General features: G+C 38.9%; 1 protein-coding gene across 2 annotated transcripts in view; it reads right to left on the reverse strand.

The window, feature by feature from the left end:
• The window catches only part of LOC115518305 (alpha-2-macroglobulin-like), a 130,103-nt gene extending 108,217 nt beyond the window's left edge, over positions 1-21,886 (reverse strand). The window contains exons 1-13 of one of the 2 annotated variants that reach the window (XM_030321733.1): positions 21,712-21,886; positions 16,095-16,278; positions 14,804-14,963; positions 14,577-14,629; positions 13,286-13,306; positions 12,858-13,026; positions 12,158-12,242; positions 5,548-5,659; positions 5,112-5,226; positions 4,851-4,960; positions 3,590-3,751; positions 1,764-1,991; positions 1,448-1,511 (exon numbers count right to left, since the gene is read on the reverse strand). In XM_030321733.1, coding sequence (XP_030177593.1) covers positions 1,448-1,511; positions 1,764-1,991; positions 3,590-3,751; positions 4,851-4,960; positions 5,112-5,226; positions 5,548-5,659; positions 12,158-12,242; positions 12,858-13,026; positions 13,286-13,306; positions 14,577-14,629; positions 14,804-14,963; positions 16,095-16,278; positions 21,712-21,797 — 1,549 coding nt within the window. In that variant the 5' untranslated portion in view covers positions 21,798-21,886. The remainder of the gene's footprint in view (positions 1-1,447; positions 1,512-1,763; positions 1,992-3,589; positions 3,752-4,850; positions 4,961-5,111; positions 5,227-5,547; positions 5,660-12,157; positions 12,243-12,857; positions 13,027-13,285; positions 13,307-14,576; positions 14,630-14,803; positions 14,964-16,094; positions 16,279-21,711) is intronic. The other variant, XM_030321734.1, reaches the window with a different exon arrangement.
• Positions 21,887-22,512: the final 626 nt, after the last annotated feature.

The following is a 22,512-nucleotide window of genomic DNA, read 5'->3' on the forward strand; positions in this document are numbered from 1 at the left end:
AAGATGCATGGAAGGCAAATAATACACACCGTGGGGTCCATTCTGTACATCAAAGTATCCCTATATAAATATTGGGATAAATGATATTCAAAGCTGGCAGCACTCTTTAATGTTTAATTCAATTTTTAAAAAAATGTTTATTTATTTATTTTTTTTAATTTTTTTTTCAACGTTTATTTTTATTTTTGGGACAGAGAGAGACAGAGCATGAACGGGGGAGGGGCAGAGAGAGAGGGAGACACAGAATCGGAAACAGGCTCCAGGCTCTGAGCCATCAGCCCAGAGCCTGACGCGGGGCTCGAACTCACGGACCGCGAGATCGTGACCTGGCTGAAGTCGGACGCTTAACCGACTGCGCCACCCAGGCGCCCCGAAAAAAAATGTTTATTTATTTTGAGAGAAAGAGTGTGAGCAAAGAAGGGGCAGAGAGAGAGGGAGAGAGAGAGAACCCCAAGTAGCCTGTTAGCTCAGAACCCGATGGGGGGGAGGGGCTTGATCTCACAAACCGTGAGATCACTACCTGAACTGAAGTCACGAGTCCCTCGTTTAACTGACTGAGCCACCCAGGTGCCCCCCAGATAATTTTTAATTAGTGAGAGTGCTAATTAGTAACTGCGTTTAAATTAAACCTTCTCCAATATTGTTTCAATATGGAAAAATAAAAATATAATTGATGTCTTATTTTTCCAGCCTGATAGGGGAGGAAACTATTAAGAAAATCATAATTTCAAGCATCGTTACGTTTAGCTCTGGGGTGCAGTGGAGTTTGGTGAAATATTTGCCTTAATTTTAGTTAATTACGAGCATGCTCATGGGCTCTTTTCTCGGTGATTTAAATCTTGACATGATTTAATTAGAATGGAAAATAATCCTGGTTTCCTTTCCCACGACTTATTAATGAAGTGCACTCAGATTCACGTGTGAGGTTCCCAAGTTCATGCTGGCGGCACTGTATGCATCCTCATTAAGTGCTGAAGGGAGCGAGCCTTCCCAGAGACAAGAGAGCCTAGCCCAGAGTTCTGGCACAGCAGGGGAAAAAAAAAATCTATCACCATTTCCTCCTCATTCTCCATGATACCTAACTCTCTCCTCTGCAATACTAAGGTTAAAGATGGCCAATACACGTTTATTGTTAGGGTTAAAAAACAGAAGGAAGCTTCGATTTTCTGAATTTTGGAATTGAAGTGTCAGCTGGGAGAGACAGACTGGGAGAAAAAAAGTGTGACTCAAGCAGAATGCCTGACACATAGTAGGCAATCACATTTATCCGTTGACTGTGTTGAGTAAAAAAATGCTAGAGTCATAAGGAGAATCTATATTTTCTTTGGTGTCCTGGTTACGAGGGATAATGAGAATAATTTCCCCATTTGTGAACTGTCACTGAAGTGTAAAGCTGGATGTGTTGGGAAGGAGATGGGGGGCGGGGAACGGATTTGAAGATACTCACTGTCTCCCGGCTCTATAGGCACAGCATGCGTTCCTGATCTGATGATGTTTCCCTTAGCCATGAACTGAAATGAAAAACCAACACGAAAACAACCTTTTGAGCCTAACACACTTCTCAACATCTTACCCCCCACAAGACCTGCTTTCTGTCCTTGAATCTCTGCCAGAGAGAATCAACGGCCTGAAAATCAAAGAATCAAGGGGAACATGGGTAAGAAAGCAAGATGGCGGTGCACAGGCAATTCTTACATTCCCGGCTTTTTAACCACTTTCGTCTACCGATGAACTCCAAATATATTTTGTAGCCTTATTCTTACCAGGTAATAGAAAATGAGCTCTTTTGGGTCCCCAAGGGCCTGCCCATTGAGTGTATAGTATGCCTTGATAATCTGAGTTTGGCCACAGGGCAGGGTACCGGCCACAGGCTCCAGGTGAACATAATTCCCGCTGAAGGAGAAAGCGTGCCTCGCAAGGTGCTGAGCACCCTGGTGTTCTTCTCTTAACCATACATAGTTAAAACAAAAGCTAGTTTGCTCGTGGAAGGCCTGATAAAACAGAAAAACAAAGATTATTGTTTCGATAGTTCTTCACTTTAGCTTCCCACCAAAATGAACAGTTAAAATTTTGTGTCTTCCCTTCTAACATATACTGTGCATCATCCTCATCCCTGTTCACCACCGAATAAACAAATTACCGGCCTCTCAAATTGCAGAGACTAAAAGGAAATATTTAGAAATTAATCTCCTTTGCCCTGAATTTGCCAAATCGTCATTGATTTATCTTCTCTTCTGTAGCGCAAGGCCGGAGGAACAATGACGTCCCAGTGAGAATGGCAAGTAGTCTTAACAAGCATAAAAGGAAATCTTTAGATAAGAGAAGTGCCTTGTAAACTGGTTTCATTGAAATTATGTTGTATATATTAATGTAATATTTTATAACTGTAAGGGCTTCAAAGTTGTTTGTAAATAATCCCAGCCAATTATCATCTATGCTTCTTATCATTACTATGACTTTGGATTTTTAAGCCCTTGTAGTTTTTGGACCTTTACACCTTGAAAATGTTGTCTAGGAGATAATTCTATTTATTGCCCCCCCAGTGGTTGCTCCTTAGCTATTTTATGAGTACACATCCTTTCTTTTTCTGAATTTACTAGGTGTATTTTGTGGACCTTTGTATTTGCTATCATGATAAAGTTCCTATTTTTTTATGATTGCCCTGAAATATATCATACTAATAATTGTAACTATGATTGTAGAGTTTCAAATATAGGGACACTCTATTCATCCTTTCAATCCTAAGGAAGAGCAGGTATCTATCACATAGAAAACAGTAAGCATCATTCCATATTTTAAATTGAATTAACATGTCAACATTGGGAAATGGAAATAATTTCAATGCTATTTATCTAACCTGGAATCAATAAATCATTATCTTTTTACCACTTCTTTGCTTGAGATTACAAGAGCAAAGTCTTTTTAGTTACAGAAATCTTTTGATCCTCATCATTAGGCAATATATACGAAGAATGTGTGGGGGTTCCAATCACTCTTAAAGTTATTTGAGTAGACATAGAGAAAAACAACAGAAAACAAATTACATGAATTACTCACCTATTGAGGAACTGATATTGTTCAGGACCAAATCCTATATGCATTTTTTTTTTTTGCATGATACATAAAATTTTAAAGATAATGTGAATGAAATGATCAGACACTTCTATAGTATCTCTTCTAATGTCTTTGTTATTTTATTTTTTTAAATATTTTTTTAATGTTTATTTATTTTTGAGACAGAGAGAGACAGAGCATGAACGGGGGAGGGGCAGAGAGAGAGGGAGACACAGAATCGGAAGCAGGCTCCAGGCTCTGAGCCGTCAGCCCAGAGCCCGACGCGGGGCTTGAACTCACGGACCACGAGATCGTGACCTGAGCTGAAGTCGGACGCTTAACCGACTGAGCCACCCAGGCGCCCCTGTCTTTGTTATTTTAAATGAAAATTTTAATTCCCAAGTTTATCCCTAAGTTGGACAGCTTCTCATTTCTATCTCTTAAATACAATGTATGCTTCCTCGTGTTTGAATAAATAATGGTCACCGAGGTGTCTCTTTGTCCTCTGTTTTTTTTTTTTTTCTTTCATACTTACCACAACAGAAATTTTGTTGGCCAAGATGTTAGTGGTATTGATGGAAAACTGTACAAGACCCTGTTCATTGGTAGTTGCATTGTGAAGATAATTGGCTTCACTTGCAGAGATAAAGATAAGTTTATTGGGGATGGGTACACCTTTCCCATCCACCAGAAGCACCTAGAGAAGAAAAGTACTTGATAAGTTATATGGATAATACTCAGAGAAGACAGAACTCATGGGAACAAATTCCTTTGCTGCCATAACTAAACGAAAAAAGCAAAAGCAAACCTCTAAAACAACCCTTCCATAATTTACTACAAAATCAAATTTTTTTCCACTTGTATCCTCATTTCTTTCACCTTTTTACTCTGTTTTTGGATCCTCATGTCCTTTTCGTCTCTGCAGACAAACCCCATAAGCAGCCCCACAAAAAGTGTTTCTTTTTGAGAAGAATTATAAGTTATTTTAAATACATTATTATAAAATGGGTGAATAATTATAAATAACTATAAAAAGGGTAAAATTATTTCTTAAAATTAAAATGTATACCTTAGGCATGAGAATAATTTAATAATAATGGCCATGAAATATATGCTATTACAGGTCCTATGCCTAAAAATAAAACCACTTATCCACTTGCTTCTAAATAGAACGATGGATATAAAGGAGGATACTCGCAGCCATAATTGAGAATGATTTGTGAGAAATTCTCTTAAAATTCTGAAGCTGGGCGCCTGGGTGGCGCAGTCAGTTAAGCGTCCGACTTCAGCCAGGTCACGATCTCGCGGTCCGCGAGTTCGAGCCCCGCGTCAGGCTCTGGGCTGATGACTCAGAGCCTGGAGCCTGTTTCCGATTCTGTGTCTCCCTCTCTCTCTGCCCCCTCCCCCAGTCATGCTCTGTCTCTCTCTGTCCCAAAAATAAATAAACATTGAAAAAAAAATTAAAAAAAAAAATTCTGAAGCTGGCTGGATAATGGCAGAAATATATTTATTGTAAGACAGTTGGTAGAGAAGGTTTGACATAATCACTACTTCATATCACATTAAGAATCTTCATTAGCTACATGTTCTCAAAAGAAATAATACCTCCGATTCTCAAAATACTGTCGTATGTGTTTGTACATTTTATTGGTGATATTTACAAAGGAAGGTCCTTTTTCTTGGTTTCATGTTTTGGGTCTAATTGATATCGCTAACTAGATGTAGGCTACATCATCATGCCCTGAAGGTAGGTACAACTAGATACTTCATTATTTGTGAATTGCAATATACTCTACCTGTCCAAAGAAGGGGATTCCTCGTCTAAAGTGTGAATCCACTTTCACGAACCTGAGTCTGGTTACAGTATTTGTGATTTCACTGGTCCCGTTTCCAGTAAGTACTATGTCTAAAAATATGTAGAGAAGAGTAAGTATTCTTGGAAGTTACTTTAGTCCTAAAATTCATGTCCTTCCACCTTCTTTATGGCCATTTGTTTTGTTATGGAAAACAAACCAATGCTTATGGTTTCACTCCCCACATTAATTTGGAGTTCACACCTGTTCCCTCTTCTCTGATCTTGGCTTCCACTTTAAGTTTCATTTCAAAACCCATATTTTTAATCTGGAGTACATTTGTGTTTATTTGTTGGGTGATGCAGCCATTGCTGTCAAGCTGAGAGAGGAAAAAAAAAATTGATCAGTCCCATACTGATTAAGACCATACTGATGAAGACTAAATTTATCATTTTCTTTCTGATGCCAAGACAATTTCTTTGGGTTAAACATGTTAGTTGGCCTTTAATATTCACATCTGCTCTCTAAGGGTTAGTCATCAAAATGAGAATTTTATTGACTAAGAATAGAAATTCTTTCTTTTTTTTTTTGGTGGGGAATATATTGGGATAAGCTTGCTCCGATGTCTTCTTTCTAGTTAGTAAAACAGGGTGGCTATTGTCAACAATGATAGTCCCTAGCGAGAACATTGTAGACTAACCTGTTGACTGAATTTCTCACAGAACTCGTTCTTTTGACAATTAGAATGATGAAGTAATTTTCTGCACAGGCTCACAGTTGCAAGTCCTGGGACAGGTTTCCCATAGGTGTATCTGTCATGTAAGAAATAAATCAGGAACTGAGGAAGGGTATCTACCTTTTCCACTGCATCAGCCCACCATAGATCAAACACATACTCTTGGCAGTTCCTTGTATTTCTCTATCATTTTGGGCTCATATCAAGTTGAAATATGTCTGGAAAGTATCTTTATCAAGAGGTACTACTTAGTAAGGCATTTGAAACTGTGCTGCAATGTACAATCAAGTTTCCTTCGGGATTTAAAAAATTTCTTCCTTTGGGGCACCTGGGTGGCTCAGTTGATTAACTGTTCAATTCTTGATATCAGCTCAGGTCGTGATCTCCCAGTTGTGAGACTGAGCCTTGTGCCGGGCTCTGTGCTAAGCCTAGAGCCTGCTTGGGATTCTCTCTCTCCCTCTCTCTTTGTCCCTCCCCTTGCACACTCTCTCAAAATAAATAAACATTTAGAAAAATTTCTTCCTTGTAGCCTATTTTTTATCATTCTTTTTATTCTGTCATTATAAAATCAAAACTTGTTGTTTATACCAAGTGAGAAACTTAGATAATAAATAGAATTGAAATAAATACATAATAGAAATAATAAAGCTAACACCATAATATGCTTTCATACACACACACACATAGAAAGAGAGAGAGAGAGCGAGAAAGAGAGGAAAGAGAGCTCTGATAAAGCCAAACAACCATGGGGCATATAAAACAAAATTGTGTGTGTGTGTGTGTGTGTGTGTGTGTGTGTGTACACTCTATTTCTCTATTAGTTTTTTTTTTCCTCTCTCGATAAAAATGGAATACTTAATAATCAGTTTGCTTTGGGCATTAGTTTTATATGTAAATACTTCCAATATCACTTCAAATAAAATCAGAGCAACTTATTCTGAAACCCCTTTCTAAGATACAGATATCAGCACTAGGATGCCATTAAGTTAGGAAGATCCTTGAGGCAAAGGTGCAGATGCTTTGATGCTTCCGGTATATAATATTTAGATGGGCATATTTTTGCACCCTGCATGCTCCTTCTGCTACTGATGATTTATAGGAAATGAGTTTTAATTCTCAAGGTTGAAATGAACTGTAAGAGCTATTTGTAAATGCAAAAGGTTAAGGAAGAAGGGAACCCTACAAGACAGAAAAAAATTTCAAAAATAGCATTAGTAAGTCCTTTGCTGTCAATAATTACTTTAAACGTACACAGATCAAATTATTCAATAAAAAAAAACATAGAGGGGATGAATGGATAAAAATACAAGATCCAACTATATGCTGTATACAAGAGACTCACTTTAGACTGAAGGACACATATAGGCTGAAAGTGAAGGGATAGAAAAAGATATTCCATAAAGATGGTAACCAAAAAAGATCAGGGGTGGTTATACTAACATCACAGAAAATAAACTTTAAGTCAAGAAATGTCACAAGAAACAAAGAAGAAGTTGTATAATGATACAAGGGTCAATTCACCAGGAAGATATAGCAATTATAAAAATATATGCATCCAGCACCAAAACATCTAACTATAAGAAGCAGACACTGACAGAACAGAAAAGAGAAACAGACAATGATACAACAATAGTAGGAGACTTCAATACCCCACTGTCAATAATAGATAGAATATCCAGATGGAAAATCAAGAAGAAACAGTGACACTGAACAATCTTAGACTACATGGACTTAAGAAACATATTTAGAATATTATACCCCAGTGTTGGCAAGGATGTGGAGAAAAAGGAATCCTTGTGCACTATTGGTGGGAATGTAAATTGGTACAGCTACCGTGGAAAACTATGGAAGATTTTCAAAAAATTACCATATGACCCAATAATTCCACTACTGGATATTTAACACCACAGCCCCAAACTTCTGGGATATAGCAAAGGTGGTCATAAGAGGAAATTATATAGCAATGCAGGCCCTCCTAAGGAAGGAAGAAAGATTTCAGATACACAACCTAATCTTACACCTCAAAGAGATGGAAAAAGAACAACAAATAAAACCCCAAAGCAGCAGAAGACAGGAAATAATAAAGATTAGAGCAGAAATCAATGATATCGAAGCCAAAAAAGCAGTAGAACAGATCAATGAAACCAGGAGCTGGTTCTTTGAAAGAATTAACAAAATTGATAAACCACTAGCCAGTGTGATCAAAAAGAAAAGGAAAGGGCCCAAATAAATAAAATTAAAAAAATAAATAAAAACTGGGGGGCGCCTGGGTGGCTCAGTCAGTTAAGCGTCCGACTTTGGCTCAGGTCATGATCTCGCGGTTTGTGAGTGTGAGCCCCACGTCAGGCTCTGTGCTGACAGCTCGGAGCTTGGAGCCTGCTTCAGATTCTGTGTCTCGCTCTCTCTCTGCCCCTTCCCTGCTCACGCTCTGTGTGTCTCTGTCTCAAAAATAAATAAAACATTAAAAAAAATAAAAAATAAATAAAAACTGGAACAGGAATAAATAGAAAATTTTAACAGACCCATAACCAGTAAAGAAATCAAATTGGTAATCAAAAATCTCCCAAAAAACAAGAGTCCAGGGCTGGATGGCTTTACAGGGGAATTCTACCAAACATTTACAGAAGCGTTAGCTCCTATTCTCTATCTTTTTTTTTAAGATGAAATTTATTGTCAAATTGGTTTCCATACAACACCCAATGCTCCTCACAACAGGTGCCCTCCTCAATGCCCATCACCCACCCTCCCCTCCCTCCAACCCCCCATCAACCCTCAGATTGTTCTCAGTTTTTAAGAGTCTCTTAGCACCTATTCTCTTGAAGCTGTTCCAAAAAATAGAAATGGAAGGAAAACTTCCAAACTCTTTCTATGAAGCCAGTGTTACCTTGACTCCAAAACCAGACAAAGACCCTACTAAAAAGGAGAACTATAGACAATTTCCCTGATGAACATGGATGCAAAAATCCTCAAAAAGATAGTAGCCAACTGAATCCAACAGTACATTAAAAAAACTATTCACCATAACCAAGTGGGATTTACACCCGGGATGCAGGGCTGGTTCCATATCCTCAAAACAATCAATGTGGTACATCATATCAATAAAAGAAAGGACAAGAACCACATGATCCTCTCAGTAGATGCAGAGAAAGCATTTGACAAAATACAGCATCTTTTCTTGATAAAAACCCTGAAGAAAATAGGGATAGAAGGATCATACCTCAAGATCATAAAGGCCATGTACGAAAGACCCACCACTAATATCATCCTCAATAGGGAAAAACTGAGAGTTTTCCCCCTAAGGTCAGGAACACGACAGGGATGTCCACTCTCACCACTGTTACTCGAGATAGTATTGGAATTCTTATCCTCAGCAATTAGAAAACACAAAGGAATAAAGGCATACAAATCAGCCAAGGGGAGGTCAAACTTCCAGTCTTCACAGACGACATGATACTCTATATGGAAAACCCAAACAATTCCACCAAAAAACTGCTAGAACTGATCCATGAATTCAGAAAAGTTGCGGGATATAAAATCAATGCACAGAAATCGGTTGCATTTCTATACACCAGTAATGAAGCAACAGAAAGAGAAATCAAGGAGTAGATTCCATTTATAATTGCACCAAAAACCATAAAGTACCTAGGAATAAACATAACCAAAGAGGTGAAAAATCTATACAATTAAAACTATAGAAAGCTTATGAAAGAAATTGGAGAACACACACACACACACACACACACACACACACACGGAAAAATATTCCATGCTCCTGGATTGGAAGAACAAACATTGTTAAAATGTTGATACTACCCAAAGCCATCCACATATTCAATGCAATCCCTATCAAAATAACACCAGCGTTCTTCACAGAGTTAGAAAAAATAATCCTCAAATTTGTATGGAACCAGAAAAGGCCCCAAATAGCCAAAACAATCTTGAAAAAGAAAACTGAAGCTGGAAGCATCACACTCCCAGACTTCAAGACATATTACAAAGCTGTAATCATCAAGACAGTATGGTACAAACGTTCGGATCAATGGAACAGAATAGAGAACCCAGAAATGGACCCACAAACGTATGGCCAACTAATCTTTGACAAAGCCAGAAAGAATATCCAATGGAATAAAGACAGTCTCTTCAGCAAGTGGTGCTGGGAAAACTGGACAGCGACATGCAGAAGAATGAACTTGGACCACTTTCTTACACCATACACAAAAAGAAACTCAAAATGGGTGAAAGACCTAAATGTAAGACAGGAAGCCATCAAAATCCTCGAGGAGAGAGCAGGCAAAAGCCTCTTTGATCTTGGCCGCAGTAACTTCTCACTCAACACGTGTCTGGAGGCAAGGGAAACAAAAGCAAAAATGAACTATTGGGACTTCATCAAAATAAAAAGCATATGCACAGAGAAGAAAACAATCAGCAAAACTAAAAGGCAACCGACAGAATGGGAGAAGATATTTGCAAATGACATATCAGATATAGGGTTAATATAAAATCTATAAAGAATTTATCAAACTCAACACCCAAAAAACAAATAATCCAGTGAAGAAATGGGCAAAAGACATGAATAGACACTTCTCCAAAGAAGACTTCCAAATGGTGAACAGACACATGAAAAAATGCTCATCACTCATCATCAGGGAAATACAAATTAAAACCACAATGATTTACCACCTCACACCTGTCAGAATGGCTAACATTAACAATTCAGGCAACAACAGATGTTGGTGAGGATGTGGAGAAAGAGGATCTCTTTTGCACTGCTGGTGGGAATGCAAGCTGGTGCAGCCATTCTGGAAAACAGTATGGAGTTTCCTCAAAAAGTTAAAAATAGAACTATTCTACGACCCAGCAATTGCACTACTAGGTATTTATCCAAGTGATACAGGTGTGCTGTTTTGAAGGGGCACATGCACCCCAATGTTTATAGCAGCTCTATCAACAATAGCCAAAGTCTGGAAAGAGCCCAAATGTCCAACGATGGATGAATGGATAAAGAAGATGTGGTGTGTATATATATATATATATATATATATATATATATATACACAATGGAGTATTACTTGTCAATCAAAATGAATGAAATCTTGCCATTTGCAACTGCGTGGAGGGAACTGGAGGGTATTATGCTAAGTGAAATCAGTCACTCAGAGAAAGACAAAAATCATATGACTTCACTCATATGAGGACTTTAAGAGACAAACAGATTAACATAAGGGAAAGGAAACAAAAATAATATAAAAATGGGGGGGGGGACAAAACATAAGAGACTCTTAAATATAGAGAACAAAAGAGGGTTGTGGGAGGAGGGATTAAATGGGTAAGGGGCATTAAGGAATCTACTCCTGAAATCATTGTTGCACCATATGCTAACTAACTTGGATGTAAATTAAATAATAAATGAATTAAAAGAAAAGAAAATACTCCAAGGATCCTCTTAAAATTGGTCAGAGGAGAAATTAAAATTAATCAATTCAATGTCTCATTAGGACATTGAGACAAATCCAGCAAAAGGGACATTTCAGGCAAATCCAGCAAAACGGACATTTACAGGCCAACTGGCCGCTCTCTCCAATAAGTTAACATCCTGGAGAGAAAAGGAGGTTCCAGACTTTTAAAACTTTCAGATATTTATAGATTCCCATGGCTTGCTAAAAAATATTAGGGAAGAAAACTGGAAGGGGGAGGAAAGAACAAATGGGACAAATTAAGCAAAAGTTCATTATTTTGTAATGGTCCATGGGTAATCATGATGGGTACATGATTTTCATTTTACTATTCTGTTAACTTTTGCATTCAAAAAAATTTCCATTGTGGAGAGTTGGAAAAAAGGGGTACATGTGAGTCATAGTAATCAAGAGTAATGAGTAAAACAGTTTTAGAAAGATTGAGGGAACTTGAGTATAAAATGAGAATTAGTATTAGAAAATTACTTTTAATTTTGTTAAGTATGATAATGACATCATGACTACGTAGGAAAATGTCAGTAATTTTAATTTTTAATTTTTATTATTTAAAAAAATTTTTTTAATGTTTATTTATTTTTGAGAGAGAGAGAGAGAGAGACGCAGACAGAGCGCAAGTGGGAAGGGGCATAGAGAGAGGGAGACACAGAATCCAAAGCAGACTCCAGGCTCTGAGCTGTCAGCACAGAGCCCGATGTGGGGCTCGAACCCACAAACCGTGAGATCATGACCTGAGCTGAAGTCAGACGCTCAACCAACTGAGCCACTCAGGCGCCCAGAAAATGTCAATAATTTTTAAAGGTACATGGTGCTGCATCAAGGGGACAATGTAATGATCTTTGTAATTTATCCTGAAATGTTAAAGCAAAAAAAAAAAAAAAAAATGATGTAGCAAATATAGAAAGGTGTTAGTTGTTAAATCATAATTATGGGTGTCCTCTATTCCTCTACATATTTGAAAATTTTAATAATAAGCAGCTGAAATAAGTCATTGAAGTGTTTTTTAATTCAGTTAAAAATTAATTTGTACTTAGTTACCTAGCTAAATAATGACTCAATTGGAGGCAAAATCTGAAATTTCAGGCAAAAGAAATTTAACTCACATCCCACATACTGTTATGTTCACTTTTTCATCCAGGATACTGATTATCTTTGGCACCTGAACTTTGACCTCAAACTTGGGAAGCACTGTTGGTAGAGATAATGGAAATAGGGAGGTTGGTAAATATTTAATGGAAATACAAATATTTTCATGTCTATAATTTTCCCCAAAATAATATCCTGAAGGCCTAGATGCATTTTTCTTTTTTTCTTTTTTTCAATATATGAAGTTTATTGTCAAATTGGTTTCCATACAACACCCAGTGCTCATCCCAAAAGGTGCCCTCCTCGATACCCATCACCCACCCTCCCCTCCCTCCCACCCCCCATCAACCCTCAGTTTGTTCTCAGTTTTTAAGAGTCTCTTATAGATGCATTTTTCAATGTGCCAACTTTAAGATAATAAGGTTTAACAACTCATGCAAAATTTAACTGACTTTGTGGTGACAGCAGATCTCAGTGACACTAAACAAATGATGATGGTTCCACTGAAATAAGAATTTTGATACTTGGCAAAGTGCAACTTGCTACTGGAAATCAGACTCTCGTGAATTTCTGGTGCACAGAATTACGATGACTTTACAAACAGCTAAAGCTGATTCTAATCCAAGTTCAACATACCTACGCGGAATTCAAAAAATCTAAATGAATGCTTGGTAAGAAACAAAGTGTTATGTCCTTTTCATCGTTCATAATCCATACCAAATTCCTCTACAGTGAAGGAGTGCTCTATCCTTTTGCCTGATTCTTTTTGTACCACCACCTTGTAAGAGCCCTGAATGGGCTCGGACGAGAGGGGAAAGGCCAGCTGTTGGAGGCCACTCTCCAACTTGACACCTTGCCATTGTCCCACACGGTTTCCTTTTGGGTCCTAGACAGAAACAGGGAGCATGGAGAATAATCATGTAGCTATGATAGCCCTTGAACAAAAGACTTTGGGGTTGGTAACTGGCATTGCCTTCAGAAGAGATAAACACGGAAGAAAGATAAAACAGGGTAAACCTGACATCTGGGAGCAGGGGATTTTAGATCTGACAGTTGTTTTTTTTAATAGTAATTCATCTGTCAGGAGTATCAGAACTTCCATTCTTAAATGCACTGATTTCTTTATACAAGACTCTGATGCTTACCTCAAGGTATACCAGTGGAATCTATATGAAAAAAGGAAAGAAGAGATGTGATTAGAATTTCACCAAAGACTATGATTTCAGACTTGTGATCAAATAGGGAAACGGGAAAATGGATTCTGTAGTAAGTTATAACAAAATTTAACCTGAAATATTAAAGAGCTAGAACTGTTCAGGGAAACTAGTAAATAGTTCTAAGTGAAAAGCATAAATAATGTATTTCCACAACAATCATTGTGTTGCCATTTCCCGGAAAAATATTTTTGGTGAATAAGTTTTATTAATATTTATTAATTTACTCATATTTTTAATCAGTAATTCTAGATAGTTATGACCTGTAAGTAAAGAATATGATTATATTACTTACTTATATAAATTATATATTAATAGCGTGATATGTCATTATGATTTATTTATTTATTTTTTTTTTTAATTTTTTTTTTTCAACGTTTATTTATTTTTTGGGACAGAGAGAGACAGAGCATGAACGGGGGAGGGGCAGAGAGAGAGGGAGACACAGAATCGGAAACAGTCTCCAGGCTCCGAGCCATCAGCCCAGAGCCTGACGCGGGGCTCGAACTCACGGACCGCGAGATCGTGACCTGGCTGAAGTCGGACGCTTAACCGACTGCGCCACCCAGGCGCCCCAATATGTCATTATGATTTAGACCAAATAAGAATTTTGGTTAACAGTTAACCAAGAACATTTTTTCCTAATTTAAAAAATTGCATTTTTACAGCAGCTTTGTTTCTTTCCTTGTTGAAAGCTAGTTGGAGCAAGGATCACCCAATTAACAAAAATGAAATCTTTACATGTGATATATATTGTATATTATATTATGTGTTAATATCTATGACAAATACATGTGTATATAGTATAGATACGTATTTGTTACCATATTACAATCTTGTCTATTATGTATATATTCAGAAACAGTGAAACTCTGTGCTTTTAGTGATCATAAACTCCTTGAGAGTATAGATATGGATAACATCTCACTTTTTTACTCTTCATTATGTTTAACGTATTATGGTCACAGCAATAAATGTGGCTGACTATTGTTGAGCTGATTAATTACTGTTATAAGAGAGACAGCTTCCTCCATCGTTTACTCCTCAGTAATGCCTTCCATAAGACTCTAGATCTGTAGGGAGTTAGGATCCCAGTTTCCAAAAGGAATGTGTTTCATCTTCTTGCTTTTCCTGGACCTTCCTGCCCCTGCTTGGGTGAGTACTCCCATTCCCTCCCCCCATCCCCACCACCAACCCAAACCGTAACTACTGAGATCCTTACCAGTTCATTTAAGGGGTGAAAGTTTTCATCCACAGAGACAATACGGAATTTTACTAAAAAAGAAATACTCTGATAAGACTCAGACATGATATGATAAGGCAGGTCATGTGAGTGACAGGGCAGGAGGCTAAGAGATGGGGATAATTAATGGTGCCTGGCTGGAAAACCAGCTTTGGGGTGGCCTCTCCTTCTCAGTAGTGCCCCAGTAGTAGAATTTCCCTACGTACCTGTCTGTCCTGGTTTATAGATGGGTTTGTCTGTCTGGACAAAGACCAGACTTTGAGCATTCTTTACCAGCACTGTGTTCCTCTTCCTGAAGTCTTGTGTTGGTCCCTTTATCTGGACACTGAGAAATGCCATCTCTGACAAGGATGAGCTCCTTGGGAGCTGAACAACAAAAAATACCACCGAGGAGTTGCACAGTCTTCTTTCTCTGAATCCTTCATCCGTGACTATTTTCTACCTCTCTCTCAGCTTCACCAAGGGCTAGGTAAGTATGAATATTTTGCCAGACATGAATGAAGATAATAATATAAGATATAGGGGAGATATGTCAGTGAGAACAGCGGTCAGTGGAACCCAAATATCCAGAGAGCTAACCTGGAACTCTAGTTATTAAATCACACTCCTTTTAACAGAGTAAAATCTATGCGGAAAGAATGGAAAGAAGCATCTTTATAAAAATATGGGAGAATATGGGAGCTGAGTATCCCAAGCACAAAGAGGGTGACCTCAAAGAGGTACTGGATGTTTGCTTTGAGTTTCTGGTACTATTAATACATTCAGAGGACAAAGACACCTAACATTTTGCCATAGGAGAAAAATTCTGCTACAAAATTCTGCTGTCCTACCATGAAATTTTTGTATAATCTCTTTCTAGGTATTGCTTGCTCTGATGTTAAAGAGATGGTTACATATCAAAATTAGAAACCCTCTTTGACTAAGTCAGGACGCATGGGTGGTTCAGGCATCCGACTCATGATTTCGGCTCATGTCACGATCCCATGGTTCATGAGATCGAGCCCTGTGTCGGGATTAGCATGAAGCCTGCTTGGGATTGGGGTTCTCTCTCTCTGTCTCTCAAAATAAATAAACAACCTTTATTTAAAAAAGAAAAGAAAAGAAAAGAAAATCTCTTTGACTAAGTCATGCTTTCTATGGCCAATAGAATTCTTTTTTAATTTAAATTGAACTTTGGCATGCAGAAAAATATTTCTCTCCTCTGTGGATGGAAATTCCATTCGTTTCTTAGTAGCTAAGAACTCACTCTCTTTCGTACGTTATGAAGTCCCCACCAACATTTAAAAAAAATATTGTATTTTTTTTAAAGGCTCCATATCCAAACGTGGGCTCAAACTCATGACCCCACGATGAAGAGTCACATGGTCTACCAACTGAGCCAGCGAGGTGCCCCAGCTCACTAACATTCTTAAAGTTGTTCTTTGCAGATACAACACGAGCTCCCATCACCATGATTCGATATAACGTATCAAACAAGGACAGGCAAATAGTACTCACAGTGAAGGAGACGCAGTGGAATAAATCCTTCTCCACCACCAGGTCAGTGAAGAGGCTCTGGTTTCCCCTGAGGGACTCCAAGGAAGCACTTACAGTCACTGTCTCATTCAGGTAGCTCAGAAGGACACAACCCTTCTCAGGAGTCTCGGTGTGGAGCAGGGAGGGGACCAGCACCATATACTGCCTGGGGAGAGAAGGCTGAGTCAGAGACAGAAATGGAGAATAACAAGCATTTTCAGCCATAAACGTGTTTTCCGTAACCATATGTATTTCTTGCTACGATTGATTCCATACCAACTGTCAATGAACAAAGAACAGGATGATGGAAGGTTCATCGCTGCCAGGCATACGAATTCTATTTTTCACTCCTGAGTAGTCTCTCACCCGCACAGCCTATACCAGAAGTTGGCCTCAAGGATGTTATAGTTTTACATGCACTCTTTGTATTAAAGGGCATTAATATCCGAGTTCCTGAATATATACCCATGAAAGTACGTATATATAACAAATTGCTGATGATTATTCACTTTATAAAAAGATTTACATTAAATTCTGTCTCTATAAACATCCCTTGTGCAGGAACACCACGACTGAATACATTCATCTGGAAAACCCTCAGTGAAATCGTTTTCTTTGTAACAGCAGTACTGAAGACCTAATGTATTTGCTGTTTCTCGAAGGTTCTTCAGACATACCTTAGCCAAAATCAATGGTATTTTTGTCAACAAGTTTTAATTTTTGTTATTAATTTGCATGCACACACATGCACTCACAAGGACACATTGCACTTGATTAATATTCTCCTTCATCCTCACCCTCTTGAGGTAATCAATATTAATATATTGATATTAATACTTCTACGTTCATAAATATATCCTCGTGGTCAAACCTCTATGGGTCAATAAATTATCTTATTAAAAAACCAAGTTCACACAAAAGTATTACTTTACAGTCTTTTTAATTCTAATTATTGAATGTATTTAATTATTCAGAGGTATGGACAACCTTTTGTGTGAGTTTACTTTCTTTATTTTTTTAGAGGGAGACAGTGCACGTGCGACTGGGGGAGAGGACAGAGGGCCAGAGAGAGAATCGCAAGCAGAGCCCAAGCTCAGGGTGGAGCCTGATTCAGGGTTCGATCCCATTACCCTGGGATCATGACCAGAGCCGAAATCAAAATATGGATGCTCAAATGACTGAGTCACCTACGTGCCCCTTAAAGGTTGTGTTTTTAGGTAATCTCTACACCCAATATGGGGCTTGAATTTACAACCCCGTAGTCAAGAATCACCTTCTCCATTGACTGAGCCAGCCCGGCACCCTTGTGAGTTTACACTCTTGACTTTACTGATACGTTTCCTTTATCTATCATATTCTTACATACCCCCCTCCCCCTCCGGATAGTTCCAGTCACAATTCTAGCCATTTTTCAGGAACCCTCCCAAGTGACACGTTTGACCAAAAAACTGTTCATGAAACATTCGACGCCATATAATCTCCCCATAGCCTGAACCCCTATGGGCTGAAATGTGTTTCCTAAGTGCCTGGTACCTGCAAGGAATTGTGTTAAGCAGTCTCTGTATTAATCCTCCTAACAATCCTGTGTGGTACATGCATCATATTTTGAATGTTCGTGATAAACGTGAGACCCTCGCCAATTCCCAAATTTGAATATGCAACAGTAAGATACTGCCTGCTCTGCCTACTGACTAAACCAATAAATCATACACAAAATGTGACTTTGCAAAACTTTAGTGATTCAATAGCTGCAGATTTAAGTCCTTAATTTATTGGCGTTAATTTACAATTAAGAAAAAAAAAACCAGGGCTATTTTTTCTTATATTGTTTTACTACCCTTTCCCTTCTACCTCCGACATGGACTCTTACGCTTAAGAAACAGCAGGCAATTTGACACACAAAACACTGTTTTATTACTTTTCAGAATTAATAGGTATGAGACTCACAGAAGAGAATAACAGAGACAGTTTAGTTGTGGAATCTAGAAGTCAGACTTGGTTCTCTCATTCTCCAAGGGGTCTCTTCCAACGCAGTCATCAAGCTGTATGTGTTTTAAGTTTTTCCTTGGCAAAACTGTATGCCATGGATCTTTAGATCTGCTCTTCAATAATTAAAATCTCATACACAGATTCAGTACAATCCTTATCAAAACCCCAATGACATTTGTGCAGAAATAGAAAAATCTGCACATATTCTCTCTTTTAATAAACTTCAAGGGCAAATCACTCCAAATTACCAACAAACACTTATAATTAAACTATGAACTAATATATTGAACATTGCACATTGGGAGCTACGATTCAGACACACAGAGGATCCAACATTTAAAACAGAATGACTTTGGGGCACCTGGGTGGCTCAGTCGGTTAAGCGTCCGACTTCAGCTCAGGTCACGATCTCGCGGTCCGTGAGTTTGAGCCCCGCATCAGGCTCTGGGCTGATGGCTCAGAGCCTGGAGCCTGCTTCCGATTCTGTGTCTCCCTCTCTCTCTGACCCTCCCCCATTCATGCTCTGTCTCTCTCTGTCTCAAAAATAAATAAACGTTAAAAAAAAATTAAAAAAAAAAATAAAACAGAATGACTTTGGCTCAGGTCATGATCTCACGGTTCCCAAGTTCAAGCCCCACATCAAGCTCTGTGCTGACAACTCAGAGCCTGGAGCCTGCTTCAGATTCTGTCTCCCTCTCTCTTTGCCTCTTCCCACTCACACCCTGTCTGTCTGTCTGTCTCTGTCTCTCAAAAATCAAAATAAACATTAAAAAAAATAGATTGACATTGAGGGAAGGTTGGGGGGGGATGGGTTAAATAGGTGATGGGTGTTAAGGAGGTCACTTCTTGTGATGAGCATTGGTGTTGTATGTAAGTGATGAATCACTGAATTCCACAACTGAAACTATTTTACTGTATGCTAACTAACGGAAATGTAAACAAAAACTTAAAAAAATTCATTAAAGTCTCAGGTGTTTTTACTGGATAAGTGCTAAAGTTTTGTTCTAAAGTAAAGAAGCTCAGAGCAGTTAAATAACCCATCCATAATCATTCAGACGGTACCTCTCATTGAATCCCTTTCTGGCATCTGGGTAGTTTTTGACCTGAATAACCTACTCTGAACTATATGTGTGTGTGTGTGTGTGTGTGTGTGTGTGTGTGTGTGTGTGTATGTATATATGTGTGTGTGTGTATGTATGTGTATATGTGTGTGTGTATGTATGCATATATATGTGTGTGTATGTATGTATATATATGTGTGTGTGTGTGTGTGTGTGTGTATATATATGTGTGTGTGTGTGTATATAATGTAAATCACATTTATCAAAAATGTGATAACATAAAAATTATCAGTTTTTACCTCCTCATCCACACTTTTTTCCCTTCAGTTCTTTGATGTTCACGGGAAAGAAGGCATGAGTGTATAATAACTTATTCAATATACTGTTTTTGTTCTTGTTAGTTATAAGCCTGTTTGATATCATAATTTTAAAAGTAATTCCATATATACCAGATATTTCAAACAACTATTTCATAAAGGCTCGTGAGCATTCATTTAACAGATATTGAAATTGGGACCCATCCAGGTTGAGTAATTTGCCCAAGACTTCCTCTGTAAGTGAGCAATTAAACCCTTAAAATATTACCTAATCATGAATGTTGGCATTTTAAATATTTGCCTTTGTAGGAGTGACTGAATTTTGCAAATATTAAACAGAGGACTTTTAGTTTTCTCTTTTCGTCATGTTCCCCTGAAACCTCCATGACTCTGAAGCTTACTGACCCAAGGCAAAGGAGAACAGTCACCCAGGCTTTTGGGTAATGTCTCTCATTTATCACATCGAGGGCTAACAAGGTTGGGGCGACGCAGAATGTCTTCTACATAGACGATACCTCTTCTTTTTTTTTTTTTTTTTTTGTTTTTTTTTTTGTTTTTTTTTTTGTTTTTTTTTTTTGATACCTCTTCTGTTTATGACAACTAGGCCATGAGGCTTGTTGTTCTTTACCAAATGGTGGATGGGATGTAAAGCAACAGTTTTCAGTGGGCAGAGTCTTCCTGCGTTGTGTTGGACTGAAAACACAGACCGCTTAACATTTCCGACCCCAATAAATGCCACTTGCTTCATCCATCCAGCCTCCACGCAGAAATCTGAACAGCATCCCCCCCCCCCCCGCCATATTTCCAGATGCTCTCTGGGTGGAATGCAGTGGGAGGTGGTACCATATGGCTGGTGGTAGTATCCATAGTTGGAGATGAGGTAGAGGAGTGATGGGAGAGAAACGTACATTGACCGGTTACTGGGAGATTGTACGCTGAAGGGATTTGAAGAAGAAAGGAAAGTGAGTTGGCCAGCGTTCTGACCTTTGATGCCTCTGCACGTTTAGGACTCTGGAGGCTGCCATGATCAACCTGGAATGTAGCTATGTCAGTCCGGAGGGGAGTGGGTAGGTGTCTGAACTTCAAATGGGAGAGGTGACTCTGCAGTACAGGTTGTATTGGAACAGCAGAGGGATTGGAGGAAGGATGCTGTGGCCAGTTCGGGGTTCTATAGGATAAAAAAAGAGCTGAGGTGGATCAGAGTTGGCCAGAGAGGGCTTCTGGGACTTCTTGGTCAAGGAAGCAAGCTGAGACAAACCAGACGGCCGAAGACTCAAGTGATGAATGCTGGCAGGTAAGGAGAGGCTAGATTAGCAATGGCCGAGGAAGAACGAAAACTCTCAGGTTTCAGACTCTGAGCCTTTTTCTCCACCAGGAAGGAATGGAGATCACAACCTTCTAGATACTATGGGGAGGCAGTATCTAATATCTAGATACTATTGGAGAGGAACTGGGGAGAGGTGGAAGAGAAGCTTTGCAGTTATTGGATTCCACCGACTTTACAACCGACTAGTTTTAAATGACTCCTTGCCCCTCTCCCTGACTGATTCGTCACTGGGGTCTCTTGCTGAGGACTCAGTAAGTTATTGGAAAAACAGAAGAAAAAGAAAAAGAAAAGGACCTGTGCTCCCTCTGCATGTGTGATCCACAATATGAATTAAATGGCACCCCACTGTACATTTTAACTCTTTTTGTTGTTTTCTTTTTTTAATGTTTATTTTTGAGAGAGGGAGAGACAGAGTGTGAGTGGGGGGAGGGGCAGAGAGAGAGCTAGGCACGGAATCTGAAGCAGACTCCAGGTTCTGAACTGTGAGCAGAGGTCCATGCGGGGCTCGAACTCAGGAGCCTTGAGATCGTGACCTGAGCTGAAGTCGGACGCTTAACTGACTAAGCCACCCAGGTGCCCCAACACTTTAACTGTGTTATAGTCAACACTTTCCATCCTAAAGAATGACTCTGGGAAGGTGGGATCTGAGGTTTCAGTGTCTGACCAAATCACCCCTTCTCGTGACTACTTACCCTATTTATGACTGTGATGACCCAATGAGAAAAATGAAAAGGGTCTGACAAATGAAAGGACAAAAATAATCAGTTATGAGTAATCTCTTATGACCGGAAGGTATCCTAAGAAATGGAAGGGTAGCATTTAATGGGAAGGTCAAAGCAAAGATACAAAGAAGAGACAGAGATAAAGAACGGACTCTTGAGGAGGGGACTCTAAGAGAGACTCACGGTTCTGCAGAGTCTGAAGCATTGGTAGAAAGCAGGACAAGGAGAAGTAGCGGGAAACGTGAACGAGGAGGTCTGCCTTTCTCCATAGTGAGGGACAAAGCGCAGGGACTGTATCGTGTCCAACTCCCTGCCTTCAGCCTGGTCCCTTGAGACGTCTTAAATTTACCAGGCTTTCTGTGGCTGCTATTTGCAAACAAGCTCCACCCCAAGGCTTCCAAATAGCACTCAGAGTTGGGCAGAGCTTCCCTAAAAAAGGTCATTGCTCTCGGTGATTGCCTCATTACCCTCAAGGCTAACCTCTGACCAGCTCTGGGGCATTTCCAGAGGATGAAATTCATATGTAATTGGCATGAACTTTCTTTTTACTTTGAGGGCAGAGCTCCTGGTGACAGACTAGTTCTAAACCATTCATCCATGTTATACATACAGTAAATCAGTTTATTTTGTTACAGCGCAGCACTTTTTGGTCATCGCCAACCAAATTTTATGTTGCCACTTGCCCCGCGATAGAATCAAGATCGTCTCCATCTCCCTGACACCACAAGTAATGCTTTGATAAGTATATTTTTTATTTTTTTTATTATGAAATTTATTGTCAAATTGGTTTCCATACAACACCCAGTGCTCATCCCAACAGGTGCCCTCCTCAATGCCCATCACCCACTTTCCCCTCCCTCCCACCCCCCATCAACCCTCAGGTTATTCTCAGTTTTTAAAAGTCTCTTATGCTTTGGCTCCCTCCCTCTCTAACCTCTTTTTTTTTTTTCCTTCCCCTCCCCCATGGTCTTCTGTTACGTTTCT

The sequence above is a fragment of the Lynx canadensis genome, chromosome B4, assembly GCF_007474595.2.
Source record: "Lynx canadensis isolate LIC74 chromosome B4, mLynCan4.pri.v2, whole genome shotgun sequence".
NCBI lineage: Eukaryota > Metazoa > Chordata > Mammalia > Carnivora > Felidae > Lynx > Lynx canadensis.